General features: G+C 38.1%; 1 protein-coding gene across 9 annotated transcripts in view; it reads right to left on the bottom strand.

Annotated features, from left to right (window-relative positions):
* The window catches only part of SUPT20H (SPT20 homolog, SAGA complex component), a 35,782-nt gene extending 11,394 nt beyond the window's left edge, over window positions 1-24,388 (bottom strand). For 4 of the 9 annotated variants that reach the window (XM_064440998.1, XM_064440999.1, XM_064440996.1 and 1 more), the window contains exons 1-19: window positions 24,291-24,388; window positions 22,673-22,770; window positions 21,507-21,542; window positions 20,386-20,444; window positions 20,236-20,302; window positions 18,162-18,287; window positions 13,921-14,047; window positions 13,146-13,249; window positions 12,514-12,630; window positions 11,765-11,818; window positions 10,723-10,862; window positions 9,556-9,712; window positions 9,413-9,469; window positions 8,309-8,380; window positions 7,198-7,355; window positions 4,941-4,973; window positions 2,686-2,803; window positions 469-577; window positions 80-241 (exon numbers count right to left, since the gene is read on the bottom strand). In XM_064440998.1, the coding sequence (XP_064297068.1) occupies window positions 80-241; window positions 469-577; window positions 2,686-2,803; window positions 4,941-4,973; window positions 7,198-7,355; window positions 8,309-8,380; window positions 9,413-9,469; window positions 9,556-9,712; window positions 10,723-10,862; window positions 11,765-11,818; window positions 12,514-12,630; window positions 13,146-13,249; window positions 13,921-14,047; window positions 18,162-18,287; window positions 20,236-20,302; window positions 20,386-20,444; window positions 21,507-21,542; window positions 22,673-22,675 (1,699 nt within the window). In that variant the 5' untranslated portion in view covers window positions 22,676-22,770; window positions 24,291-24,388. Of the gene's footprint in view, window positions 1-79; window positions 242-468; window positions 578-2,685; window positions 2,804-4,940; window positions 4,974-7,197; window positions 7,356-8,308; window positions 8,381-9,412; window positions 9,470-9,555; window positions 9,713-10,722; window positions 10,863-11,764; window positions 11,819-12,513; window positions 12,631-13,145; window positions 13,250-13,920; window positions 14,051-18,161; window positions 18,288-20,235; window positions 20,303-20,385; window positions 20,445-21,506; window positions 21,543-22,672; window positions 22,771-24,290 lie in introns of all 9 variants that reach the window. The other 5 variants (XM_064441004.1, XM_064441002.1, XM_064440997.1 and 2 more) reach the window with 4 other exon arrangements.
* Between the last annotated feature and the right edge of the window lie 1,062 nt (window positions 24,389-25,450).

Raw genomic sequence — 25,450 nt, 5'->3', positions numbered from 1 at the left:
CCACAGGTTAAGGAGTTTATCTCAGGAAGCATTTATGCAAAAGCCTAAGATTTAATGGAGAATTTAGGTCGTGACTCACTTTGTGAAGAGCTCGCAGGAGACATGGCAGCTGGAGAGAGCATGCTAACTGCATTAAGATCCATAGATTGTTTCCGAGAAAGACCAGGAGGCTTAGAAGGAAGAGGAGGAGGAGTTGGGGATTTTAGATGGCCACTTGACTGTTGCGGACTAAAAATATTACCTAAAAAAAGCATAATTAAAGTACATTATTGTTCTCTGAGTACACGTTAACTCAAATATTAGGATACAATTTTGTGAACAATATAATCAGAAATCAACAATATGACACACTTTTCATATGGAAGGTCTTGATTTTTTTTTAATTAAATATTTACTAAAGAGATATAATGTCATTTTACAACAGGCAGAACACATAGGAAGTCGATGCCAAAGTCAATAAATAATTACCTGAAGAGCTACTTCCTGAACTTGAAGGTAATTTGATGGGAGGAGGTCGGTGTTTTACACCTTTCCCCAATACTGAAGACTGAACAGAGCCTGATATACTTTCTGGCTGCTAGGAGGAAAGAGAAATTAACACTACCACAGCAATAATGTGAGCTTCCACATATTTGATAGAAAAGGCAAATTAATTTGTATTAGACTTTTCAAAACAATGACAAAATTCCCCTCAAACACTGCAGATTATTTATTTATTATAAAAACATAGCCTATCACCTACTCTCCTTAGATGAAATGCTTACTATCAAGAAGCAACTTGAAAGTGATGGTAAAATTTAAACAGAGAAAAAAAGTGATAAAAAATTAAGGAGTTTCACTTTTCTCTGCAATTATGAAATCCTTCTTAGTAACTTTTCACAAATGCAAGAGAGAGATGCATTTTAAATAAAAGGATAACTTGGACGGACTTGGAAAAATTACGTAATTTCATTCATTTACCATCTGTGTACATCTGCCATTTCCAATCAATAAGGATTCAGAGAACAGGAATTCCCTGATTCTGGGAGCAGGAATTTAAATACGTTCAGGAAAATCCCATTGACTTCAGTGGGATCTGAACTTAACCAACCTTTTTAGAGGAAAGGTGCTCCCTTTCTGTTTGTTCTTATAGCCTGATTATCAGGTTGTTTGAACACAAATTAGCTTCAGCTAATCTAGTCTGCAGTTCTCAGTCACTCACAACAGACTCCTAAATCCGTAATTCAAATAGCTGACACTGTCAAAAGACTCCACAGTGAAACCCATTCACACTTATAACCTATATATTTTACCTATAAAGCAGATATCCCATAAATGAAAGTAATATCTAGATAAAGATATAATTCAAAAAACTGCTGAAAGCAGAAAATGAGGGTCTCAATACACTGAATGGAATATTTCAGTGCTGGAGCCTAAATTCGATGTACATGGGCTAACATCCACCACTGTGCAGAATCAACCTGTTTGGATAGCTTATCTTCCACTGATTCTCAGTTATGAGACACTCCTACATGTTTCTAAGTGCTTGCTTATAAAAAAATAAATCTTTTAAGGAAAATTCTGAGGATTACCTTTCTCTTCTACTATTAAAAATTGCTTTCTTCACTCTGAAAATAAAGATTAATGCCTCATTTGAAAGAGGACTAGACCATTAAGTAGAGTAACCTCAGTAACTTTGGTCCAGCTTTTGGTGGGGGCTTGGACAGCTAGAGAAGATGACTTGACTCCTAGAAGTATCCTCCCGCCCACCCTAGGTTATTCTATTATTTTAATTTATATTTATATATTTTTATACATGTAATATATAAAAAATATATATACACAAATGCACGTGCATGCATATGTCTGTATGTGCATATACACACACAGAAACACTCTATACTCCTTTCTCTAACTGTTGGCCTCTGCATGCTTTCTTCTGTCTGCCACCAAGACCCACCTCTTTCAGAGCAACACTGTTGCAATTTAAAAGTAGGTGTTTAGGGGAAAGATGCAGCAAAGGAAACAGCACCACAGATACAGAATTCATTTACTAGCTGTAGCCTAAATAGAGTTCAGCACTAGAGTACTGAATCTGACCAACCAAGCCAGGAGCACCAAGTAAAACACATGGCCATGCCAACAGGCCTGAGAATTTGGGAATGCAGGAATTTCTACTGGATGTGTGCATACAAACATATGCACTTTAAAAGTTTTGGTGTTGTTTTTGGTTTGGGGTTTTGGTTTTGGTTTTTTTTTGTTTTCATCTTCAAACTAAAGAAAAAATAATTTTAATAATTTCTAATGGTAAAAGAGAAGAAGTTCAACTGCTACATCTGCTTCTGTGTTTACTGACCTGTAAAATAAAACTCAAAGCTGCATTTTACTATACTGCTCTGTGAAAGGTTCATCTGAACGGGGGGAAACACTACAGCGAAACCTTGGCGCTAACTATACTAAACACGGCTGAAAAAAAGAAAAAAGAAAAGGCTAAAAGACACAACATTTGAGCAGTGAAAACGAAAGTGCTTTCCTCTAACTTTTCCAGTATACTCAATCTGAATGATTATGACAATAAAGCATTTAAAAATTCATCCAGAAAGAAATTTTTAGGTTATTTTACTTTTAAATGCAGATAGGAAAAATTATTCTAATAATTCAATAATCAAGTGCAGATAAAAGACATGTATGGCTCAATAAACTCACTTCCATTTCCTTCCCTGGAGAAAGATGACTAAGATTGACTGATCCACCTGAATTATGAAACATTTTCACAGGACATTTTGCTTCATTTTGCACCAATTCCTGATACTGGTTCACCACTCTGAAACAAACAATGAGGGCATAAAAATATTAACAACTTTGAATTTCTAAAGTAGATATGTATATGTAAACACAGGACTGTATATGTTACATAGTAATTTATATTACACATAAGTATATATAAGTATTTATCTACATGAAATAGAGATGCAGATATAAAAATACACCTGTGTCTTCACATATCTTTCTACTTTATGTTCCTGGGCTCTCTTAAATTTATTCCATTTTAGCTTTTCTTTTAATCACTGCCTTTTTTTCTAATGCAAAATACAGTTTAAGAAACAAGTTTAAGAAACACTCCTTTTGAGGACTATGCAAAACAGCAGCAGAACAGTTCCCTTCCCAAAAGCAACTGCAGTTCTTTGGGATGTCAGTCAGTGGGGATCCTGTTCCCTTCACATGGGTCCAGAATCTTCTATGAAGCTGTGTCCTCTGATTATGCTCCCTGCAGAACAGTCAATTCTCCTTTAATTTGAGATATATGTCAGATGAGGACTCTGGAAGCATGGGATGAATTAAGGGGTCCATACTGAATGTTCCTCCAAGAATCAGTTATCACATCAAAAGTGATCACTTCCTTCAGCACCAGGACAGCCAGATCTTATTCTATGAGGCTAACAAGCAGTGGCGTATCCAGGAATTTAAAGCATCAACATCAGGCAAACAGGTTTAAAATATTGCTCTACTAAATCACATGCTACACCTTTACTAATTTGAGAGAACTAAGCTGAGGGAACACTGTTTCACAAACATGAGCAGAATATACAAAGTGATCTCGCAGACTGGGGGAAAAAAAAAAAAAAAAAAATCAAGCTGAGGACCTGTTGTCACATACTCTTGCAGAATGAACCTCAGCGAAACACTGATGGAATATTCCCGTTAGGTTATACCTAAATGTGATGACCTACACTTTATTTTGATATAGCACTGATTCAACATGCTGCTGTGTAACTAATGCAGACATAAGTAAGAGCTGCAAGATACATGGCAGAGGAAAGGGTGCAATGCACTTTTTTTCAGCAATTAGGTTTTAGATTGCCTTAAAATTACAGTGGAATCCAAGTAACAAAGTGCCATGTACTCAAAACGGTGGTCCTGCCCTCCTTCCTCTTCTATGGCTGCTTCTTGTCCTGGTCTCTGAAATCCAGCTTATTCTGGTTGAAGGATTTTTGCAATCCAGTGGCAAACATGGTCAGGAAAGCAGATCCAGTTACAACTAGACACCTGTATTACCGTTGTTCTAGTTTTCACCCAACCAATCCCCAATTCAGCTTACAGCATAAACAGCAAAAGCCTATCAGCACAACAGAGGCAGGAGAGAATATAAGCAAAGAGTTTGATGATCAAAATTATCTATTAAAACAAAGAATATTATTATTGATTTTTGACCAAATCAAGGACTCATCTCCCTGACAAGCACGTTGGGGGGAGGGAAGAGCTAAGGCATGTACATCGCCTTGAAGTCTCCTATGAAGGCACAAAACCACAAGTGGCTTTGACAGAGATTGCTTTTTAAAGGTTCTGTGCTCATATGCACAAAGTAACACAGGTATATGTAACGGGATGCCCACTGACAAACATTTGAAGAAATACTTATTTTGGTGCCTCAGTTATCCCAGAATTGCTACTCAATCATTCTACAACTAATACATACTGGAAAACTGTTTTGTTACTTGCTTCCCTAGGAAAGTCGCATCAAGTAATGCACAACACCCCAAAGCAAGTTGTACTCATACAAGTCCTAGATTACACTTAAAGTTCAGATGAACAGTTTCCATGATTGCTAATCTACCATACAAAATGTCAAGATGAAACTCCTGCTAAGTGCTCTCAAAATGTTATTTCCTCCTGTGTAATCAAGAATAATTGCCCCAATAACTGTAACAACATGCTTGGAATTTAGGTAGTGGGACAAGCTGTACTCATATACTTGCTTTCCTCTACTCTTCCTTCCTTGTTAAATATAGAAACTGCACACTATATCCTACTTCTTGTTATGATGATTAATTCCTCTTATTTTCCTCATCTGTTCTGCATCTGTTTCCACAACCACAATATTAGCAGTCATAATGGCTAAAACGAACAAAATCCATTATTTGGCATGAAGCCAAATGGCTGTACATACTATATTAACTTACCTTTCAGCATCAGTCTTTGAGCCAATAAGGAACCTGAAATATAAAACGTATAATATGTTTTCAGTCACGAATTGGACTAAAGGAACATGTTTTTATAATCACAAAACTTCAAATAAAACTCAGTGCTGCTCTTTTTCAGACCTGCTGAAAACAGATGAGATACTGTATCCATTTAACAGACCAGGTATTATTTAGTACTTGAAATACAAACTTGGTTTCATAACTACATATACAATATACACACATGGTCTAATATGATCTCCTTTAAGAGTAAATTGCCAACAAAGCAAAAGGCAGAATATGGCAGTTTGTTATTTTACAATTTCAAAAAAATGGAAGTGGGTAACTGCTGCAGCATCGCTACTGTAAAAAGTACAAGGGAAAAGTTATGTATAAATCAATGTATCAATCCACTCACACTGAAATATAAACTTCCACGTCCTGTGGTTATGTCAAAAACAGCCCTACCTGTAATATTTTAACAGACATTTAGTTTCCATTGTTTAATTTCACTTACACAAATTCTGATTCCTCATGATTTTACAGAACTCTTAACTAAGCATTTCTCTTTAGTGTAATACTTACAGCTTGTAAACTTAGTATTTCAGTGATTTTTTTAAACACTACAGACCGTTTCTCTAGCTCAAAAAAAAGCACTTTGTTTTCTTTTACAGCAGAACAATAAAAATGTCTTCTGCACCTTTTACTTCATATGACAGTTTCCTAATGAGGAAGTATCCAAATGCAACTAGTAATGTCTTGAAAGTCATGTACTACAGCCGTGATTTCAAAAAAAACCCAGGCATCTAACACCGATAAATTCTTTTAATTGCCAGCCTTATTATGCATCTGTAAAGTAGCACTGCTGTTCCAGGAAGATCAATACTAAGCATTTGTGCTGATTTTAAATGGGATAGAGTTAAATTTCTTCATAGTCTGCAGCTATGTTTTGGATTTGTGCTGAAAACAGTGTTGATAACACAGGGATGTTTTAGTTATTGCTGAGTAGTGCTTACCTAGCATCAAGGCTTTTTCTGCTTCTCACCCCACCCCACCAGCGAGTGGGCTGGGGGTGCACAAGAAGCTGTGAGGGGGCACAGCTGGGTGGGACCGCTGACCCAAACTGACCAAAGGGATACCCCACACCATATGACATCATGCTCAACATATAAAGCTGGGGGAAGAAGGAAGGGGGGGGACATTTGGAGTGATGGCATTTGTCTTCCCAAGTAACCATTATGTGTGACAGAGCCCTGCCTTCCTGGGGTTGGCTGAACACCTGCCTGCCCATGGGAAGTAGTGAATGAATTCCTTGTTTTGCTTTGCTTGTGTGCACAGCTTTTGCTTTCCCTGTTAAACTGCCTTTATCTCAACCCGTGAGTTCTCTCACTTTTACTCTTTTGATTTTCTCTCCCATCCCACCCGGGGGAGTGAGCAAGAGGCTGTGTGGTACTTAGTTGCCAGCTGGGGTTAAACCACAACAGTAGGGAAACTAACAGTAAATAGCTCAGTCTAGGAATTTTTATTCCTAGTATTTTTATCCCTGAGTATTAAGAAGTTTAAGATTTTAATAAAAAATAGCAATTACATACTAGACAATAAAAATAACTTCCATTAACAGAACTAAAATTCGGTCAGGCTCACTGCTCCTTGCTTTACTGAAATTTATAGGGTCTATTCTGCTGCACAGTTCCCTCCATACAAAGAATCTGGTACACACAACAAAAAGAGCCAAGAATAGATAATTATTTGTAGAACCACAGCTGACAAGAGCAGATTCAAAATGATTCAAAATGAAGCTTCTTAGGAACTTATGTTTTTCTTCATAATTTATTTAGCCTAAATTTCTTTGCATAAGGGTAAACGATGTAATGAAGTCTTGTATTTTCACAGCATCAGGGAAATTTTGACAAGCAAAATTATGAGTAACACGGAAAACAATTGCTAACAATGTCTCATGGTGTATCCACAATTTGAGTTGTTGGGTTTTTTTTTTTGCCTTTTTTTTTTACAGTATCTCTAATGTAGAAGGACATGTAGGTTTAATATCAAAATATATTTAAGATACAATGGTTGCTTGAACACATTTTGCTTTGTTTTTTTTTTTCTTAATAAAATTTAGGTTCATTAGCTGAATTTTTCAAACAAAACTCTTAAATCAGATTTCTAGCTCTAGAGTATTTTTGTGACTGTAAATAAGTAATGACTGTGTTCACCTATCAGATCATAGCACAGTTTAAAAGAACATGTAACTTACTGTGATGGACTTAATAGGTTGTCATTTTCCTCATCACCTTTGAGTGTCTGTATTTTACCATAGTACAAGGGATTGCCAAGAGTCTGAAAAATGGTCAGTTTTGTTTTTTGAAGCTGATTACCAACTTCACATTCAAACACATAATCATCTTTTATTTCCTGAAAAGAAAGAAAATAACCAAATAAATCTTAAACAAGTGCTAACAGAAACAGCTACTAAAATACGCCAATACAGTAAGAAATGCTCTATAAGAAGGGGTTCATTATCTAACATGAAAGTGATTTGAGAAGTTATCTAAAGTGACGAAGGAAAAAGAGTTAAATCATCTCTCAAAAATACAAAACTATTCCAAACCCTAAACAATCATGTAAGATATGGAAAGGCAGACTAGGTAAACATACATAGAAAGTTTTATATAAATTACGACAATGCAAAAATTGTTCAGAGTAAAACGTTGGAGATGAAGATTCAGTTCTGTGGGAAAGTATTACTTTTTACTAATATGAAACGACAAAGACACCGTATAGATACTGTTAACGAAGATTAATTCTTTGTCATTTCAGAGATAAAACATTATGAATTGATTTATGGATAATTGTATTAAATGACAACTTCTTATCAAATCATGTAGTTTTAGCCAAAAATCTTCAGCTTCAACTTAAACATTGCAGGAAGAGCTTTTTGTAAGAAGTATATACTATTACTTAATCTCTTTCCAAATTTAACATCTTGATCTTAGCAGCTCTTTTCCATCAACCTTTTGAGCATCTGAGTGAAGAAAGTAATTTGTTGAGCAGAGTACTGCTCTCTGTAACTTATTACACTTTCTTTACTACACAGCAACATCACACGTTACTTGGGAGATTAAAGTTGCTCTTCCTTTTATTTCTGGAAAACATGAGGAAATTACAAGACTGATCACATGCATGCTGCACTGTATGCACTGCACAGGTACAAGTACCTGTGGTAATCCTTCTGTGTCTATATAACACATGGAAGTTTAATCAAATTGGGGGAGGGAAGACTATTCCCACATTACTTAGATTTTGTTGAAATAAGAGGCATTTTAACTAGAGACAGAGAAGTTTGGCCAAAGGTCTAAACTACTCACATGGGCTGGCCAGACAGTTGGTTGTGAGTCATCAGGCTTGATAGACTTTTCCACTTTGGCATATTTTTCCACCTTGAAAATGGAGATATTAGAAAAAAGAACAATAGTCATACTGGGCCAGAGTTAAAGTCAATCTAGCACAGTTTCTTGTTTTTAACAGCGGCTAACATGCTAGTCTTTAACAGTGAGTGCAAGAAACAGACAAGGATAGCTTGGTACTTTGTACAGTGTCCTCCCTTTGTGTTACACATTCAGAAAAAGTGAACTGGAGAACCTTCAGAACTTTACATTTATTCTGTTACACCATATTTGCTATGTTAAACTTAATGAAAGTGTGAAACATGGCTTAAGACTACCGATTGAAATCACTGCCTGCAATGGGGAATCGTTAAAAAAAATTTCACGATACCAGTAACTCCTGAAGTCTCTGATTAGGTCAGGTACAACACAGTAGAAGTGCAAAGAAAGAGAAGGTTTGTACAAACTTGCAGCATCATTTCACGTGTGATGCACACTCTTGCCAGCCCTATTAAGTCCAAAGCTACAATCTTGTCTGGTCTACTAAGTCCCTTCCCGTATGCTAGTAGTATATATTTTTGCAGTGCCAGAAACCAAGAATAGGAATGTCCCTGAGAGAAGAATGCACACAGAGTGATCAGAAGAATTCCCAACTAGAACTCTCATAAAAAAATTAAACTATTGAAAACATTGTATCCCATAGCATCATAACATGTCAAAAAAGAGGAATTTCTACCAAGCTAAATGACTCATTTTTAAATAATTTCCTTACCTCATTTCTTCTTTTATTTTTTATATTATCAGAAGACTTCAAATAGACATGCTCACTGAACCCACAGATGAACAATACTAAGGGTCTGTTTCCACTGTTTATCTCATCCAAACTGTCATGTTACAATTGCAGTGTATTCTCGTGTGGTTTAGCTTGTGTTTATACCTTACAGTATAGAAAAATCATTTTAAACATCGAAGTCACTCCCACTTCTTAAAGGTCATTCTTTGATACTGGGTACTCCTTAGTCACTTCATACAATACAACATTCAACACAATTGCTAATAATTGCTAATGGCAACAACTGGACTTACATCCACTTCAGAAGGTGCAGTCAAATAGCAAGGGTTCTGTTTCCACATATCTACGCACTGGAAGATGAAAAAGCAGTATTAGTGTATTAAATGTTTTATATAAATAGTTAGAAGTATACCCGCCTATGTCTCAGAACGCTTACATTTCCAGCTTTAGAAATTTTGAGGTCATACTGCTGGGCTCCTTTCCTCTCCTTTCTTTTCTGTAAGTAGTCAAGTAGTCTGAGCTGAGGTGGAGTTGAATAGTGAGCTACTTCCTGCTGTCTGTTCAGAGATGACCGTGAGTACCTTTTGAAGCACCTATGGTGAAATGACAGATAAGCTTGTAAAACCATCAAAATGAAATTTCCCACTGCCTGTGTACAAACACAAAAATATGCAGGGAAATGCTACTTACACTGAGACTAAACAACAGGTTTTGAAATACTAATTTAAAATTGCTATTCTGGATTACACTGTACAACTCAAACTCTTGATTTCATATTTTTTAAAAATACTAGTATTCTCTTCACGTTTCAGCACTAAGAATGGGGTTATTTTTGAAATGCATAATTGCAGTACATTGTCAAAATGATTAACTAACTGAAAAGTTGCCAAGCTTAAATATTTCTATATTACCATAGATTTCAGTTCTGTCGCAAGTTCTGTGTACTGCTTACATAACTATAAAGCTATAAAAATAGTAACTATCCTCCATTCTTTGTCTCATGCCAAACCCATTGATACATTAATGCTGTTCTGGACATTCATTTAACACCTCTCCCTATTTTTCTAGGGGAAAGTTTGTTGCCCACCAAGCTCTCATTTTAAGGACAGCTTGATCAATTTCACTATTTATATTTTTTTTTAGACATTACCACTGGTTGTACAGTGGTACCCTTGATTTCCTCATTCAGGGTTAGACTTGTACATAGCTTTTAACAAATCAGAGACCAATATGCAAGATATCCATGTATATATTGTGCACTACTGAGCTGCCATCTGACTCAGCTTACATCTGAGTTATGCAAAAGGACAAAATTAAAACTGCAATAACTTATTATGTTAAGAAAATATATATAAACATTCTTTTGTCATATAAAACAAGAATATTACAGTATCTACCACTAATTTGAAATACAATACTGAGCACTTAAAAATAAGATATAATTTTTAAACTGTTCCTCATATTCCTAATATTTAAGTAGATATTACTTTGAGCCCTGCATATAAGAAGCAAATTTTTTGTATAAAGCATTGCTTATATTTTTCTTTGAAGCATTTAATAAAATTTCAAAGGAAGTCTAAACATGCTTCACACTGAAAACTACCGTTTCATTGGGCGAGTATTCATCTTCTGCTTGTTGTACAGGAGTCTGTTTGTAGTACAGGTCACTGCTATTGAAGGATCAAGACACAAAGGCTCTGCTGTAGCCAAAATAAGTTGGCTCTCAAGTAGGAGTTTGTCCTCCTGTAATATACACAGCTATTAATAAATGTAAAAATATAACGAATTTTACATTAATTAAGTTGATACATACCTAGGCATACATGCACATTATCTTAAAGAAAACTGAAGAAATTACGTGTGGATAGTCAACAAAAGAAAATATTCAACAGCTAAGTATCACTAAGCATTATTATGAGTTACAGAGCTTTGGGTGGGGTTTCCAATAGGAAACTAGATCCTGCTGAAAAGCAGAGGGCATGTTCTGTTTGTTTGTGCTGACTTTGTTTGTTTTAAAGACAGTATTAGTGGCAATGAAATCTATTTTCTGTCAGTGATTTATATTGATGGACTGGCAATCAGTGCCATAAAGATTATCTACCTGGGACTTTAAATTACAATTTGAAATGGATTTGAGCATGACTGTGGCTCTGAAACATGAACAAGCACATTGAATATACCATGCTAGTCAGCATTTAACTGACTGTACAACCACAGTTACTTAGGATTCTCTCTGCTGTAACAGTATCAATAGCAAAATGATGCTAGAGGAGCAATTTTATCATTAGACTTCAACAGCTGTTCTGGGGATGTATGTTTAAGATGAAGGTGTGTGATGAAGAAGTAAGGTAGAGTAACTCCTGTACTGTTATTCTGCATTACCAAAAATTAAGGTCTGATTCTTGAAAACTTTTAGAATATCCTGTTGTTTTCTACAACATGTTGTAGGAAGATGCTATTAACAAGTTAATTTGGCAGCTCTCTGGAGCACGTCCCATGCAGCTCTATGCACATCACTGACAGCTTGAATTAATCAAAAACAATTGGTTTCGTTTATCAGATGAAACAAAAAAATACGTGAAGTTTTATTTTATTGTGTATTTACCGCATCACACTGTAAGGTTTTAAAATAACTGCTAACCCACCTGTGTCCATTTGTGGTTGTCACTTGTTATAGAATGCACATCACAAATTAAAGTCTGAGGAAGAAGACATAATGGTAATTAGCTTTCAACTAAATAATATTTCTTAACATACTGTCCTGGTTTCAGCTGGGAGAGAGTTCTTTTTTTTCCCCTAGTAGCTGGTACAGTGCTGCGTTTTGGATTTAGTGTGAGAATAATGTTGATAACGCTGATGTTTTAGTTGTTGCTGAGCAGCACTTACACTAGTCAAGGACTTTTCAGCTTTTCATGCCATGCCAGGGAGAAGCTGGGAGGGGGCACAGCCAGGACAGCTGACCCAAACTGGCCAAAGGAATATTCCATACCATATGACGTCATGCTTAGTATATAAATTGGGGTGAGCTGGCCAGGGGGCAGTGACCACTGCTCTGGAACTGGCTGGGCAGTGGTCAGTGTGGGTGGTGAGCAATTGCACTGTGCATCACTTGGTTTGTATACACTTTTATCATGATCATTGTGATGATGATTATTATTCTTCATTCCCTTCCTTTTCTGTCCTACTAAACTGTCTTCACCTCAACCCATAAATTTTTTTTTTTCACCCCAATTCTCTCTCCCATCCCACTGAGGGGTGGGAGGGGCAGAGAGCAAACAGCTGTGTGGTGTTTAGCTGCCTGCTGGGTTAAACCACAACAGGTATGTTCAGTAATAATTCATACCCAGTCTAGGAACTACTGTAACAGTGAAGAATGACTTAAAATGCTTCTTACTTGCATTGTAGGACGCAAAAGAATGTGCTTGCTTTGGTACGTTGGAGATTTCATGTTACCAGACTGCCTATAGTCACGTATTTCTGCTATGACACATCCACAATGAAATATATTAACCTAGTTGAAACAAAAAAAACCAACTTGTAAATAAACAAATACTTACCAGTCTGCCTCAGCCTCTGCTTCCAAAAAGAAGATTATATGTCCTATAATATTCAGTGATATTATGAATAAAACTAATTACTAATTTTGTCAGACCAGTGGTCTTTACTACATACCTAAAATACAAGCTTCAAAAGCAGTGTTTTCATACGCCAGCAGTGTAGTTTTAAGAAATTCCTATGTCAAGTATTTCATAATGATGAAGAACAAAGGAGATTTTGCTAGAGCACAGAGTTGAAGCTGCCTGGCAGCCTTAACCATGGCAATCTCGCTTCTACCTCTTTCTCCCCAATATTGTTTTTTTTACTATATATCAAAAAAATATTTATTTGGGGCAATAAATATTAGAGCTCCAAATGCGTAAGTGTTTTACATCTTGCGGTTGGAATCACCTACTTGAAGCGTTCAAAAAATCAAGGTCTATCTGGGTACAAAACATAAGTTCTTTTTGAAAACAAAAACTTCCAAACCTGAGATTTTTCTAAAAGATCAACCAAAATAGGTGGCAGCTCCTCTGCATCCAAATATTCAAGCAGCTCTCCTTCCTCATAAGGCAGCCGAATGGTCTCAGAATCTGAATGTAAACAAAACATGTTGCTTTTCTTTTGCCTTTAAAGTTCAAACTTCAACAATGTGAAATCTAAAACAAGCTCACCACAGGAAAAAGCAGGGCCAGTGGAAACCTATCCAAACAGGCTTTTTTTTTCTTTTGCATAGTATTAATTTTTGACATCAATTTCTGTTCCCAGAGCTTGATTTTGCTCTTACGGTGCCAAAAGGCAACATGCCTTTACAGCTCAATGGGATGAAATTTTTGCTCCAGCTGATATACTGTATCCTATTCTTGCACACCACAGTACCAGTGGCATAAAGATGCAACTAAACTAGAGCACAGATGCCTTTAGTCAGACCTAGATTTAGGAAGCAGTGAAAGAAACAATTTGACAGAAGGAGCCAGAAGCAAGAGAAATTCAGATAAGCAACTCAGGAAGCTAAGGGGAAATTAAAGAATGGTACACTACCAAAAAGACTCATATCTACTGATTTACACTGCACAATTAGAGACCATTTCTGAGCACCTCACAGCTTTGTGAAAATTTTTAGTTCCAGTACAGTTGTGGGTTTGGGTTTTTTTTTCACAAGGGATTATGTTAGAAGTGAAACAGTTAAACATTAACACCACCACATTCTACCTATTTACAGAGCATTCTGAATATTTTTAAAAATAAACAGCAAAAGTATTACCTGAACCATTTTTTCCCCTGAGCATAAGTGAATAACCCTCATTTCCTGGATAGAGGTTCACTACCAGACATGACAACGTCTCCTGCATAACCAGCTTCTCAAGTAAATTCACATTTCGCCTCAGCTTCTGCTTTAAAAGTAAACATTGCTTATGAACATAATACTATCAAGTAATTAGTAACAATAAAAACAATTGCTAGAATATGAGTACTATTTAGACTAATGTTGAAGTATATAGCTAAACAAGCCCTGTTAAATTTAATCAGACTGTATTCAGAGTATATTCATTAAGTAGTATTATACGTACTTATACACAGATTTTTTTTTAAAAAACCCACATATTTAAATTAAAAAAACACCTTGAAATACAAGTCCACAGACAACACAGTTAATAAGAATGACCCTATGCTACAATGTTGGAAATCTACAGTGCACTATTTCTATAATTTCTAGAAGCATCATTTGTACCATATACATTGTTTGATAACAACAACAAAATATTTAGTACTTTCAAATATTCCTAACAAAAGCAGATATTTCTTTCCAGGACTAAAATACTAAATTAATGCAACTGAGAAAGCTTCCAAATGCTGTGCCTTATCTGTATTTGCTGAAATCTGATCCAGCAGCTGCAGAGACTATTCCCTTTTTTAATTGTAAGAATGATCTTTAAGTTAATTAGTATGTTTCATAGACCCCATGTACATCCTACAAACCTAAACATTGTACAAGCTCCCTGAACTTAAAACAATGAATTCTAAGCCTCATAATTTTACACCTTCTGGTTGGACAGTAGATTTCACAGCTGAAAACATTCATTGGAAGCTAAGGCTAGCACTCAGACTATCCAAATACTCATTTCACGTACACCCAACTGAGTAGTAGTGGGCTATCTCGGTTCAGACAAATTCATCTATGCAGAGATATTGGGAAGAGAGAAAGAAGAATCATTACTTGTATGGGAACCATTCCTAAGAGAGAAGTGCTGAAAACAACCCCCCAAATCCCACAGCAAAATAACCCAACGGATCATTTTAGTGGGTACGCAGAGGAAAAGGAAGAAAATCTTCTTCATCTCCTGCTATGCAGTTTTGGATCCATTGCCCAAAGTTAACTCTTCCCCATGCATCATGAATGATGGTCACTACATCCTACTGCCTTTTAGTTTAGAAATTGTGAAACTAACACAAAGGACAAAGCAGCACATAAATCCTGGAGAATTAATGGGGAAAGAACTGGAGGAGCAGAGGAGAATGAGGGACAACATGTCACGGCAACTGTAAAGGTAGAGAGTACTTGGGAAAGACAGTTCCTCATATAGGACTCTGGTGGTGCAGCCTGTTATGCAAAATCTTCAGTTAAAACTCTGAATAACCACCCTTTGCACTGACCCCAGAACAAGAGATTGCACATGCACTGCTTCGATTTTCAGACACATTGCTGAGCAGGGGATATAGATATTGGGCTTTTATTTAGAGACAGCATGAAGTAGCCTGGGGTATGGTAATTGCCATTGGAGAGCAACGTCAACACTCAAGTACTCTGACACCTTTTATCTTAAGGACTGAAGTATTGTCATCTTTTGATGGAAAAGTTCTTTTTCAGTGTTAGACAGATTAATACTTTCATATTTAGTTATGCAATGGCATTAGGACGACAGACAGGAATACAAGAATTCTGTAAGAGTTGATTTAAAAAAGGATCATCAGGTCATGTAAGAGAAGTTAAGACGACATTATTTATACTAAAGCCATATTTAAAAATAAAGAAAGCAATAAAAACCAAATTCTATTCCTCAGTTATTGGGACAGAATTAATACTGCTTCTAGGAGTTGTTACTAATAATACAGTTAACATTTCTCATTCAACTTTACTATTTTCATGAGCCTGAAGAAAAAGGATCATTCAGTTAAAGGCATTATTCCATCCAAAATACAGGAACTGAATAATTCATACTATCTAGTAACCACTCGTAGAATTCTAAATAAACAATTAATCTTTTTTTCCCCAGAAGTTTGTCTATGCATGCATGAAATAGCCAGGAGATTTATTTTTATGGAAGGCCTCTGCTCCTTAAACACCTCGTAAGTAAAATATATAATGGTAATTAGAGTTGATCACATCACTCTCAATCTATTCAGTGAATGACATGTTAGTTTTATTTGTTAATGTTTAGGTTTTGTTCAATAATAGTTGGCCAGTTATGACTTGGTGTTTTGCTAGTTTCATTTTTTTGGGGGCTAGGATGTTGAAGGGGAAGACAGGTAAAAGCAAAAAGGAGAGGACAACACAAGCCTAAGAACTTTTTTTCACACTGTAGTCATATGACCTGAACTTCTTAAGACATATTCTAAGCACATTTTAAAATATAAAGCACATTTTAAAATATAAAGCCTAAAACATTGGGGTAAATCAGCATTTTAAGTACAAGCATTTAAATAAGCAGGTAAAGTTGCATCTCACTAAGCATGGAAACTTTAAGACTACAAAAATCAGCTTCTTCCTTTGAGCTGGCTATTAGAGATACTAGCTCAGAGCTGATATTAAGCATTAGCTCAGGTCTTGCCTGGTAAGATTTCAAAGATCAAGGAATGGCCTGAAGTGTTCTACATTTCTTAAGCATTCATCGCAGTATATCGCAAGAGTTCAGATAGAGCAGTATAACTGGCCTGGCTGCTGGGTGTTATATCCGATAAAACTCCTAACCTTCTCTGACTTCACCTGCAGAAAAGCGGCACTCCTCCCTCCTGAACACGCACCGCAGTGACTGTGTGATGGCTGGGAAGCGGCACAGAGAAGGCACAGCTGCTTCCTTTCACTCCCAGTGACTTCTGGTGACTATCACTGAATAAAGAATACTGAGTATTCCTGCCTAACAAGACTGAAGTAGTGATTTTAGGCTGTGTTTGTTACTCCCCTGTCCTTGGCTGAGTGAAGTGTTAATTTTAACACCTACTGCTCCAACGGCACACTGGTGTTACATAAAATTGTATTTTCACCTTTATTGTGACTGCTTTTCTTGTCCCTCACTGTAGCATCTTAAATCCATTTTCCCATTTAACTTATGACTGAAAAGGTGGTCAAAAGCCATAAAATATACAGAACACCGACATAAAAAAGAGCTCTTGTAGCTATTTACTATATCTCCGTGAAATGGAAATCTAAAACAACCACCCAGGTTCTTCCCTTGACTTTGGACACATTTCATTAATACCAGCACCACTTACAAACGCATAGAAGACGCACCCTGGAAGGTACAATTTGGTCTCAACTTCAACAGAACTATTTAACAATTTGAAAATTAACTTCATGACCAATGCTAAGCATTGTTCTTTCAAGAAGCAGAAAAAGCAAAGCAGAGTTTTGCATATATTGACCGAAAAATAAAATCCAGCTCAATAAAACAACTTGAGGAAGCATCATTTTTTGGTTACAAAATACAAAGAATAAACTGAAGCCTGAAGATGTTCGTGACCTAGCTGAACCAAAATCAGATCGTGAGAGAAGACTGCAACTCATAACTGAGGATACTTCCACCAGGATATTTCTAGCTGTGTCAGTCTTCAGGCTGCCATTCTAATAGAGACTAGTATTAAGGCAGCTAAAAGACAAGGGGCATGCAGCCTCTGTAGTGGAGGCAAGAAAACATGTTTCATAAGCAACACCTAAGGTAAGGTTTTGCAGATCAAGCTTCAGGAATACTGTGGTCTGAACAAGGTCTGCTTTTCTCACCCTAATGAGGATAGCTTTACTTTAAATTGCATTCGTGCAGTCAATTGTTTCCTGACCCTACACATGCAAGTTAGTTGTATTTTCTTCAAGAACAGAAAGATGCATGCAAGATGATGTTTTACACAATATCCAAAATACATCCAACCCTGCATATCATTCATCACCATTAGAGATTTATCAAAGACAAAAAAAATCCCACCAAAAAACCAACACCCCCACTTATCTGGCACCATGTGGTTTATTCATGTATAGTAATCAGTCATTCCCCTCTTAGAAGCACATTTACAGCAAAGTAACAGATATGTGCTTCAGTATTTTAGCACTAGTCCAACGTGGAACTCGAGTGACTTTCTTTAACTGTGTTCTGAAACTTCCATTACTCCAAGATGTTCTCATGCTTGCACAGTGATGCTACCAGTGCAGCTGTCAGAAGGCACCAACTAAGAACAGGTGACTGAGCAGTGATTTTAATTCCTCCCCCCCCCGCATAGTGAAGCCCTCTGATTTACCTGCCGAGCATAGATCCTTCCAGTCCACAGACCAGGTCTGTTTCCACATTTGTGTTTAAGACTGCTTCCAAAATTATTGTTTTGATTTTTACTTTTTTCAACTTTCAAGTACAGGAATGCTGCACACTAGATTTCAAATGAAACAAATTGCTCTAGATAATCATCGACATAGTGCACTCTCTCCAGTGTGCACATGCACAAATAGAAGAGATGCTGAGAATTAGTGAGGCTGGGCAGACTGGACTAATAAGAGGATGAATAATTAATTAGTCCTTTGTGAATTATTGTGGAAAATCTGGTCTTCCCTACGAACACCAGGGATATGAGTGACCAAGTAAACTGCAGGGTAGAAAATAGGAACATGGGAGAGACGCAGTATTACAAGAGCTAAGATAAAGGGAGAAATTTAAGATTAAAAATAATATTCAGTGACAATTTTAAAATTGCTGAGTGGACAACACAATTACAACTTGTACAATCAAAATGGTACAATACTGGAGCAGAAACTTGACAGTTCTGTACACTAAAAATGTTAAGCTACACTCAAGTCATTGGCCAGACACTAGTCAAAATACCATTTCCTTCTCCAGTTTTATTGTGTAAATTAAGAGAACAGTAGGCAGTGCTATGTTCGTGGATAAAGTTTCACAACCTCTTCTAACCTTTGCACCTCGATCTTTGAGCTTCTCATTTTCAATAATTACAATCCATAACATAAGACAAAGATATCTATTAACTATCCACATCTTAGTTCAGTGAATAAGGGATCTGAATACAAATTTTTCTAGGACAATAAGCTTCCAATTCTTCAACAAATAAATTAAATTTTTTACTCAAAACTAGATCTGCAATAAATGACTTTATCTACTGTGATGTTATAACCCTGCTACTTTAATTTTATGGTAGTCGGGCAAGTTTGCCAAGTGCCTTCTGGTTTAGCGACAATTATCACACTGAAATCCTACTTTTTTTCCAGATTCCAGTCCAGCAAGCCCAATCTTCTCCCTGCTGCTCAGATATCTTGCTACTCATTCATTATTGACATATTAATCTTTTCAACTCTAATTTGCTTAACACCTTACATTTGTGATTTGAATCAGCATCATATGCTAAATAACACCAACTACACCAGAATCAACGAAAAGAACTGTAAGTGCTCAGTAACTAAACTCATTCCCATTTGCCTTCTCGTAGGTTTTTACTTCCTTGGGAAGCAGCAATACAGCAGATTCCACACTTGTACTTCTCATTCCCTTCAATATTCATAGTTTAGCAAAGTAGCTTTTGCTTTTTACACCTTAGATTTACCGTTACTAAGCCTGTTTGAGCTTCTTTGTTAACATTATAAAAAAGTTTCACAAAACACCTTTGCAGTTCATCAGCTATCAGGAAATAAATCTAAATTTACAAAAAACAGATTCTAAAAATTTCTCTGCATTTTTTCCCCGTGGCAGTCATGCTAAGCAGTTGATTCTGAAACAGTGATACTGACGACACACATGGCATTGACACTGGCCCTGAACTTGACCACAACTGACTTCAGTGACACAAGATTAAGCCAGAATGAACAGGTCACTCAAGACAGCCTAGGCCTAACTATTCGTATTACATCACTCAGTTATTTTAATAGCACTATTATCTAATAAGCTTGTTAGATACACCTCTGCATTCTAGACCATTCCTTTGAAACTCTCTTTTCATATACAGAAAAGCATCTCCAGATTACAATCTTTACAATCTTCTGCCAGAATTCTACCTTATTACCTTTAAAAACAGATTTAAGGTTACCAGGTAGCCATTGGCCCTCCCATCACCTTTTTTTTTTTTCAAGCTGAACTAAGATAATGCTATTAAATTACACAATTTAGTCCACAAAAGTTATAACAATAATTTCTCCTGTAGTGTTAAGCCTCAGGTAGTAAATTCTTACTAATTACTAAAGTAATTACTTTGGTAGTAACCAGACTACTTTTTTTAAAAAACAAGGGAATTAAGTGAAACTAAAAAAAAAAAGTATTTTCTGAACTTGCCTGTTCAGACAGCAATGTAAACCTTCTCAGCTATTTCCACTTACCTTTATCTCAGGCTCTTTTTCACATTCTTCTATATATAAATCATAGAGTTTTTGAAATACAGATTTTCTGAAATTAAAAAAACTTAAAATGTAACCAAAATTAAATCAAAGAAATGCTATTTAAAAGCTAAATATTGAAACTCTTACTACCTTCCACTGGATAAATATTTTCGTTTGGGAGGTCTCTGACGGGCACTTTCAATGATATACTAGAAAAGTAAAACAAGAAATTTAATTCTAGCTACCATGCAACTTTAGATCATTATCAGACAGTGTTCTACGGATACAGAATGTAATTAACAGTTATGGTACATGACTGTTTCAAAAGTGTACTAAACATGACTGAGTCATCAACAAGGACATATCTCCATTTAGCAGCATAACACAGCATTTCGTGGCTATGGCTTGAGTTGCACATAAAGTGTTGATTTTACATTTATGTTTTCTAATTACAGTAGTAAATAACACTACTTAGTTAACAATACTGAAGTTAACACAGTAACATACTGAAGTTAACATGCTAGGATACGATCAAATCCATGCGTAGTGGCTCAACAATATTTACAAATCATGTATTGCTCAACATAACCAACTTCAGGAAGTTTAATTTTCCCCTTGTTTCTTGCATTTAACACTAGTTTTCTCCATAGAGCTGTGTATTACAAATACAACTCATGCACATTAAATACTTGAATTTTTTTTTTAAAAAATATATCACCCTACATTAAATGTAGCTTATATTCCAACAAGGTTTTTTCCAAATCTCTGTTGTTTGCCTATAGTATTTTGATTAACAGCTTAGTTCAGAACTTCAATGAGAGAGATTCTCCCACAGAAACATGTGTTTCCCATAAGAGGGTTCAAGGCAGCCACTAGATCAGATGTCAGCATGAAAGAACATGAATGTGAAGGCACTTGCCTCTTCATTCTAACTGGGCTACCCTTAAAAACACAAACAGGATTTTGCCATATATCTCTACCAGCACAGATTTGCTGGTTTAAAAGGGGAAAACTGAAGCCCTACATAGTCCATCATCATTGCACCTGATGATGTTCTCAATACAACAGGTAAGAGACATATGTGATATAGCAATTTTATTAAGAATTTTGCAAAACCAGTGTTACATGTATGGGTGATTATTTATAAACACACACACATATATATTTATATAACACGTTCCTCCACTGCTTTTCAGAATATAAAAATGCAATAGTTATTTTTTAACTGTGAGACCTATATTTTATGTGCAAACAACATAGTTACTCCTTACCTCTGCACGATCCAATGCCAGTTCTAAAGCTTGTTGCTGCAAGAATTGCAAAGGTGGTTTTTTTTAGGAAGCACATTAACTGTTTCAACATCCTCATACATAAACACCACTATAAAAAATATTACTACTGATACGAATTTATAGTTACAAGATAGGCTCAGATGTTCTTCGGCACATACTAAACTTCACAGCTGAACCCTCATGTAACTGCATCAACAGTAATTAATCTCACTACTAAGTGTCTACATTCACAAAGTTTTGACTAAATTAAGAAGTCAAGAAAGGCAATTAGAGGTAAAAGTAGGAACAGAAATTACACCTAATAAAAGCAATAACAAATACTAATCAAAACAATTAGAGATGACAAGTAGAAAATCTAGGCTACAGTATCAAAAAAAAAAAAAAAGAGAAGTGTTTTGCACCTATTTGTGAAGGCAAACACCTTTACTCAAACCTCAAGGAACAGAAGGCATATAAGCTATGTCCAATGCATGTTATTTCATGTTAACGCAACGTGTTGATAGTTATTTCATACATTAGAATAGAATTCAGGGAGAAAAGCACACTACAGTAACAAGGAAATACACAGCAAAAATACTTCAGCTATTTACCATTCACCTAGAGTGTGTCTCATACAAAATTTCTTACCTGTTCTTGAACAACAAAAAAGCACTTGACATGCTATTACTTATTAGAACCTGCCACTGCAGAATATTAAAATTTTAAAGGGTTTAGGTGTTTATATTAGTATGAAATATTCACGCTTTCTATATAGGACTGGTGGATAACTGCATTATTTCAGTCAATTCACTGACTGCTTGATAATAGGTAAAACACCATGACAATATTGTCACCTGTGAATAGAAGAATACTATGTAGAGGCAGGATTTATACTTCATACTCAACTGTCTAACACCAGCCATGACCAAAAACACCCACTAGCTTTATATGGTAATCCCTATGATGCACTGGACAGTGACTAAGTGTTTAGAAGTATTTACAAGCTATGAAGGAAAATATCCACGAAAAAAGAAATATCAGAACTCAGGAGTCACGAGCAAAATATTTTTTTTAAGAAAATGAGAAACATTAATGGCATTCTCATCAGCCAGCTAGCAGACTAGAGTGAAAAGATCTGAAAATGTGTTACCTGAATCATAACTTACCATTGTAGTTGATGCCAGGTGACCAAATGGCAAAAGAAGTACTTAAGAAGTTTGGTGCGGCAGGCGAAGAATCATATTTTATGGTCACACTTGGGGTACTGAAAAAAAACAAGGAGTAAAAATATCACTAAGAAACAAACAAGCATTTTATTTAAATACAACATTTTCAGTGGTTAATTGTACTTAAATTTTATTTGCATAGTATCCTTTCCTCCAAAAGTAGAAACAAAAAAGTTCCATTCGTTGTAAGTGCAGGGATTCCTACTCTAATAACTACTACTTTGCACAATCATTTTAAAGTAACAATAAACATATAATTGAAATTATATAGCAAAATACTTTTCTCTGTTGTAGCAGTATACCTAGACACTCCAAACATCACATCCACAGATGCAGAGAAGGCTAGGCTATTACATGACAAGCAACCAGAACATTTAGTATACCCTATTAGGTTGTTTTGCTTTTATGAAGGTATTATTTCATAGAAAACAATTCCACTAGCAGTGCCTTCTAGCACTATTTTGAGATGTTAGCTTAATACTGACTCACAGCAGGCTGTCAATTACAAAGTGAATAAAATCTGCACAGCGCTAGCATGTTCCTTAGATGTCCTTGCCCCTGGATACTGTCCCTATGCAATCTCATTTTTAAATTCAGCTAGATAGTTTTATGAAAAAAAAAACCTAGCTCAAAACCCCGAGTCTTTAAATCTTGTCCTTAGTATCATTACCAATTAAGACATACAAAAATTCAAGTCAACTTTGTTTTCATATTTGAACGGTATAACACCTCACTATACTTGAAGTGTTCACTTGAATTCCACCACACAGAATTTTAATTTGTAGAAGTATTTCTGTTGCAGCTATATTCCACATCAGTCACGGTTCTGCCAGACACCTTCCTAGATCTCAGGTGACAGATGCCTGCTACCTCACACCTCCCTAAACCTTACTCAGCTGTTTCAGCGTGGAACCAATTTCGACAGGAGAAAAAAACCCAAAACACCATAGACAATGACTGAGAACTCCCCGCAGGGCTGAAACCTGCTGTCTTCTGGCCGATGCGAGGCGGCGGCGGAAAAGGAGCCTGCACAGGACGGCCGGGGGGCGGGGGGCCCGTCCGTGCCATCCCAGGGGCCAGTTGCTTCCCGAGCAGCCTCTCCTCCGTCCCCGCCTGGCTCGGGCTGAAGGCAGGTCCCGGGAGCGGGAGACCGACGGCGCACCCCGCCCGACGGCGGGCGAGAGGCAGGTGCGAGCCTCGCCGGAGACGGGCAGCCCGACCCGCCGGTGCCCCACCGCTGTCCCCGCCCCGCCGAGAACCGCCGGGCGGGCAGTCGGGCCAAGCGCACCTCCGCGCCTGCCGCCGCCTCTGCGGCCACGGGCCTACCTGCGAGGGCGGAGAGCGGCCCGGCACAGCCACCCACCGCAGCACCCAGCCGGAACGGGCCGGGCCGGGTCGGGCCGGGCCGCGCCGCAAGGCCGCAGGCCAGGCCCCCCTCCAGCCACCGCGGCCCGCCCGGCCCTCCAGGGCGTAGGGGGCCGAGGCTGCCGCCGCCGCCCGACCAACCGCCCCGTCCCCGGCGCGGGCAGGGGAGACCCGCGAGGCCGATCGCCGTTACCTGTCGGCCTCCCGCGGGGCGCTGCCCCCCGCGCAGCGGCCCCCGCCGCCCGCTCATCCGCCCCCGCCTCAGCCCACCGCCACGCCCCCGGCCACTTCCGCCCCGCCGCTTCCGATCTCTGCCGGAAGGGGCGGGAGCAGTCGCCATGGCGACGAGGTAGGTTTAGGTTGGAGGGAGCGAAGCGACTCGCACCGTCGCCATAGTGACGGGAGGGCGGGGTCCTAAACCCCGCCCCTTCGCGGGGAGTAATCGTTGGGCGCTGAGGGGAGGGGCCGGGAGGGGCCGGGCGGGGCGGGCGGGGGCGGCTGAGGGAGGCTGTCGAGGCGGTAGGCGACCGCCGCAGGGAGGAGGTGGTGGCGGCGGCGGCGGCGGCGAAGCGGCCGGGCACCCCTGCGGGCCGAAGGTTTATCGCCATAGTGAAGCTCTGAATAGATTTCCCTGTGTCTCAGGATGACATGAGGGTGTCTGAGGATTTTTCATGTGTGACCCCCGGGCAGCAGCGCCTTGTGGAAACTGGTTTCCGTGAGGGCAGAGAGGAACAGTTGGGTGGTAGTGTGGCAGTAGTTATCATAAAATCATAGAATGGTTTGGGTTGGAAGGGACCTTTAGAGGCCATTTAGTCCAACCCCCCTGCAGTGAGCAGGGACATCTTCAGCTAGATCAGGTTGCTCAGAGCCCCGTCCAGCCTGGCCTTGAGTGTTTCCAGGGATGGGGCATCTACCACCTCTCCGGGCTACCTGTGCCAATGCTTCACCATGCTCATTGTAAAAATATTTTTTCCTTAGATCCAGCCTAAATATACCCTCCTTTAGTTTAAAACCATTACCTCTTCTCCTGTCACAGCAGGCCTTGCTAAAGAGATTGCCCCCATCCTTCCTATAGTTGCCCTGTGAGTACTGAAAGGCCACAATAAGGTCCCCCCGCAGCCTTCTCTTCTCCAGGCTGAACAATCCCAACTTTCTCAACCTGTCCTTGTAGGAGAGGTGCTCAAGCCCTCGGATCATTTTTGTGGCCCTCCTCTGGACCTACTCCAACAGGTCCATGTCCTTCTTGTGCTGAGGGCTCCAGAGCTGGACACAGCACTCCAGGTGGGGTCTCAGCAGAGCGGAGTAGAGGGGCAGAATCACCTCCCTCTCCCTGCTGGCCATGCTTCTTTTGAT

Source organism: Phalacrocorax carbo, chromosome 1 (assembly GCF_963921805.1).
Source record: "Phalacrocorax carbo chromosome 1, bPhaCar2.1, whole genome shotgun sequence".
In the NCBI taxonomy this organism is placed as follows: Eukaryota; Metazoa; Chordata; class Aves; order Suliformes; family Phalacrocoracidae; genus Phalacrocorax; species Phalacrocorax carbo.
The sequence above is the reverse complement of the archived record's forward strand: the minus strand, read 5'-3'. Positions and strand labels throughout refer to the sequence as shown.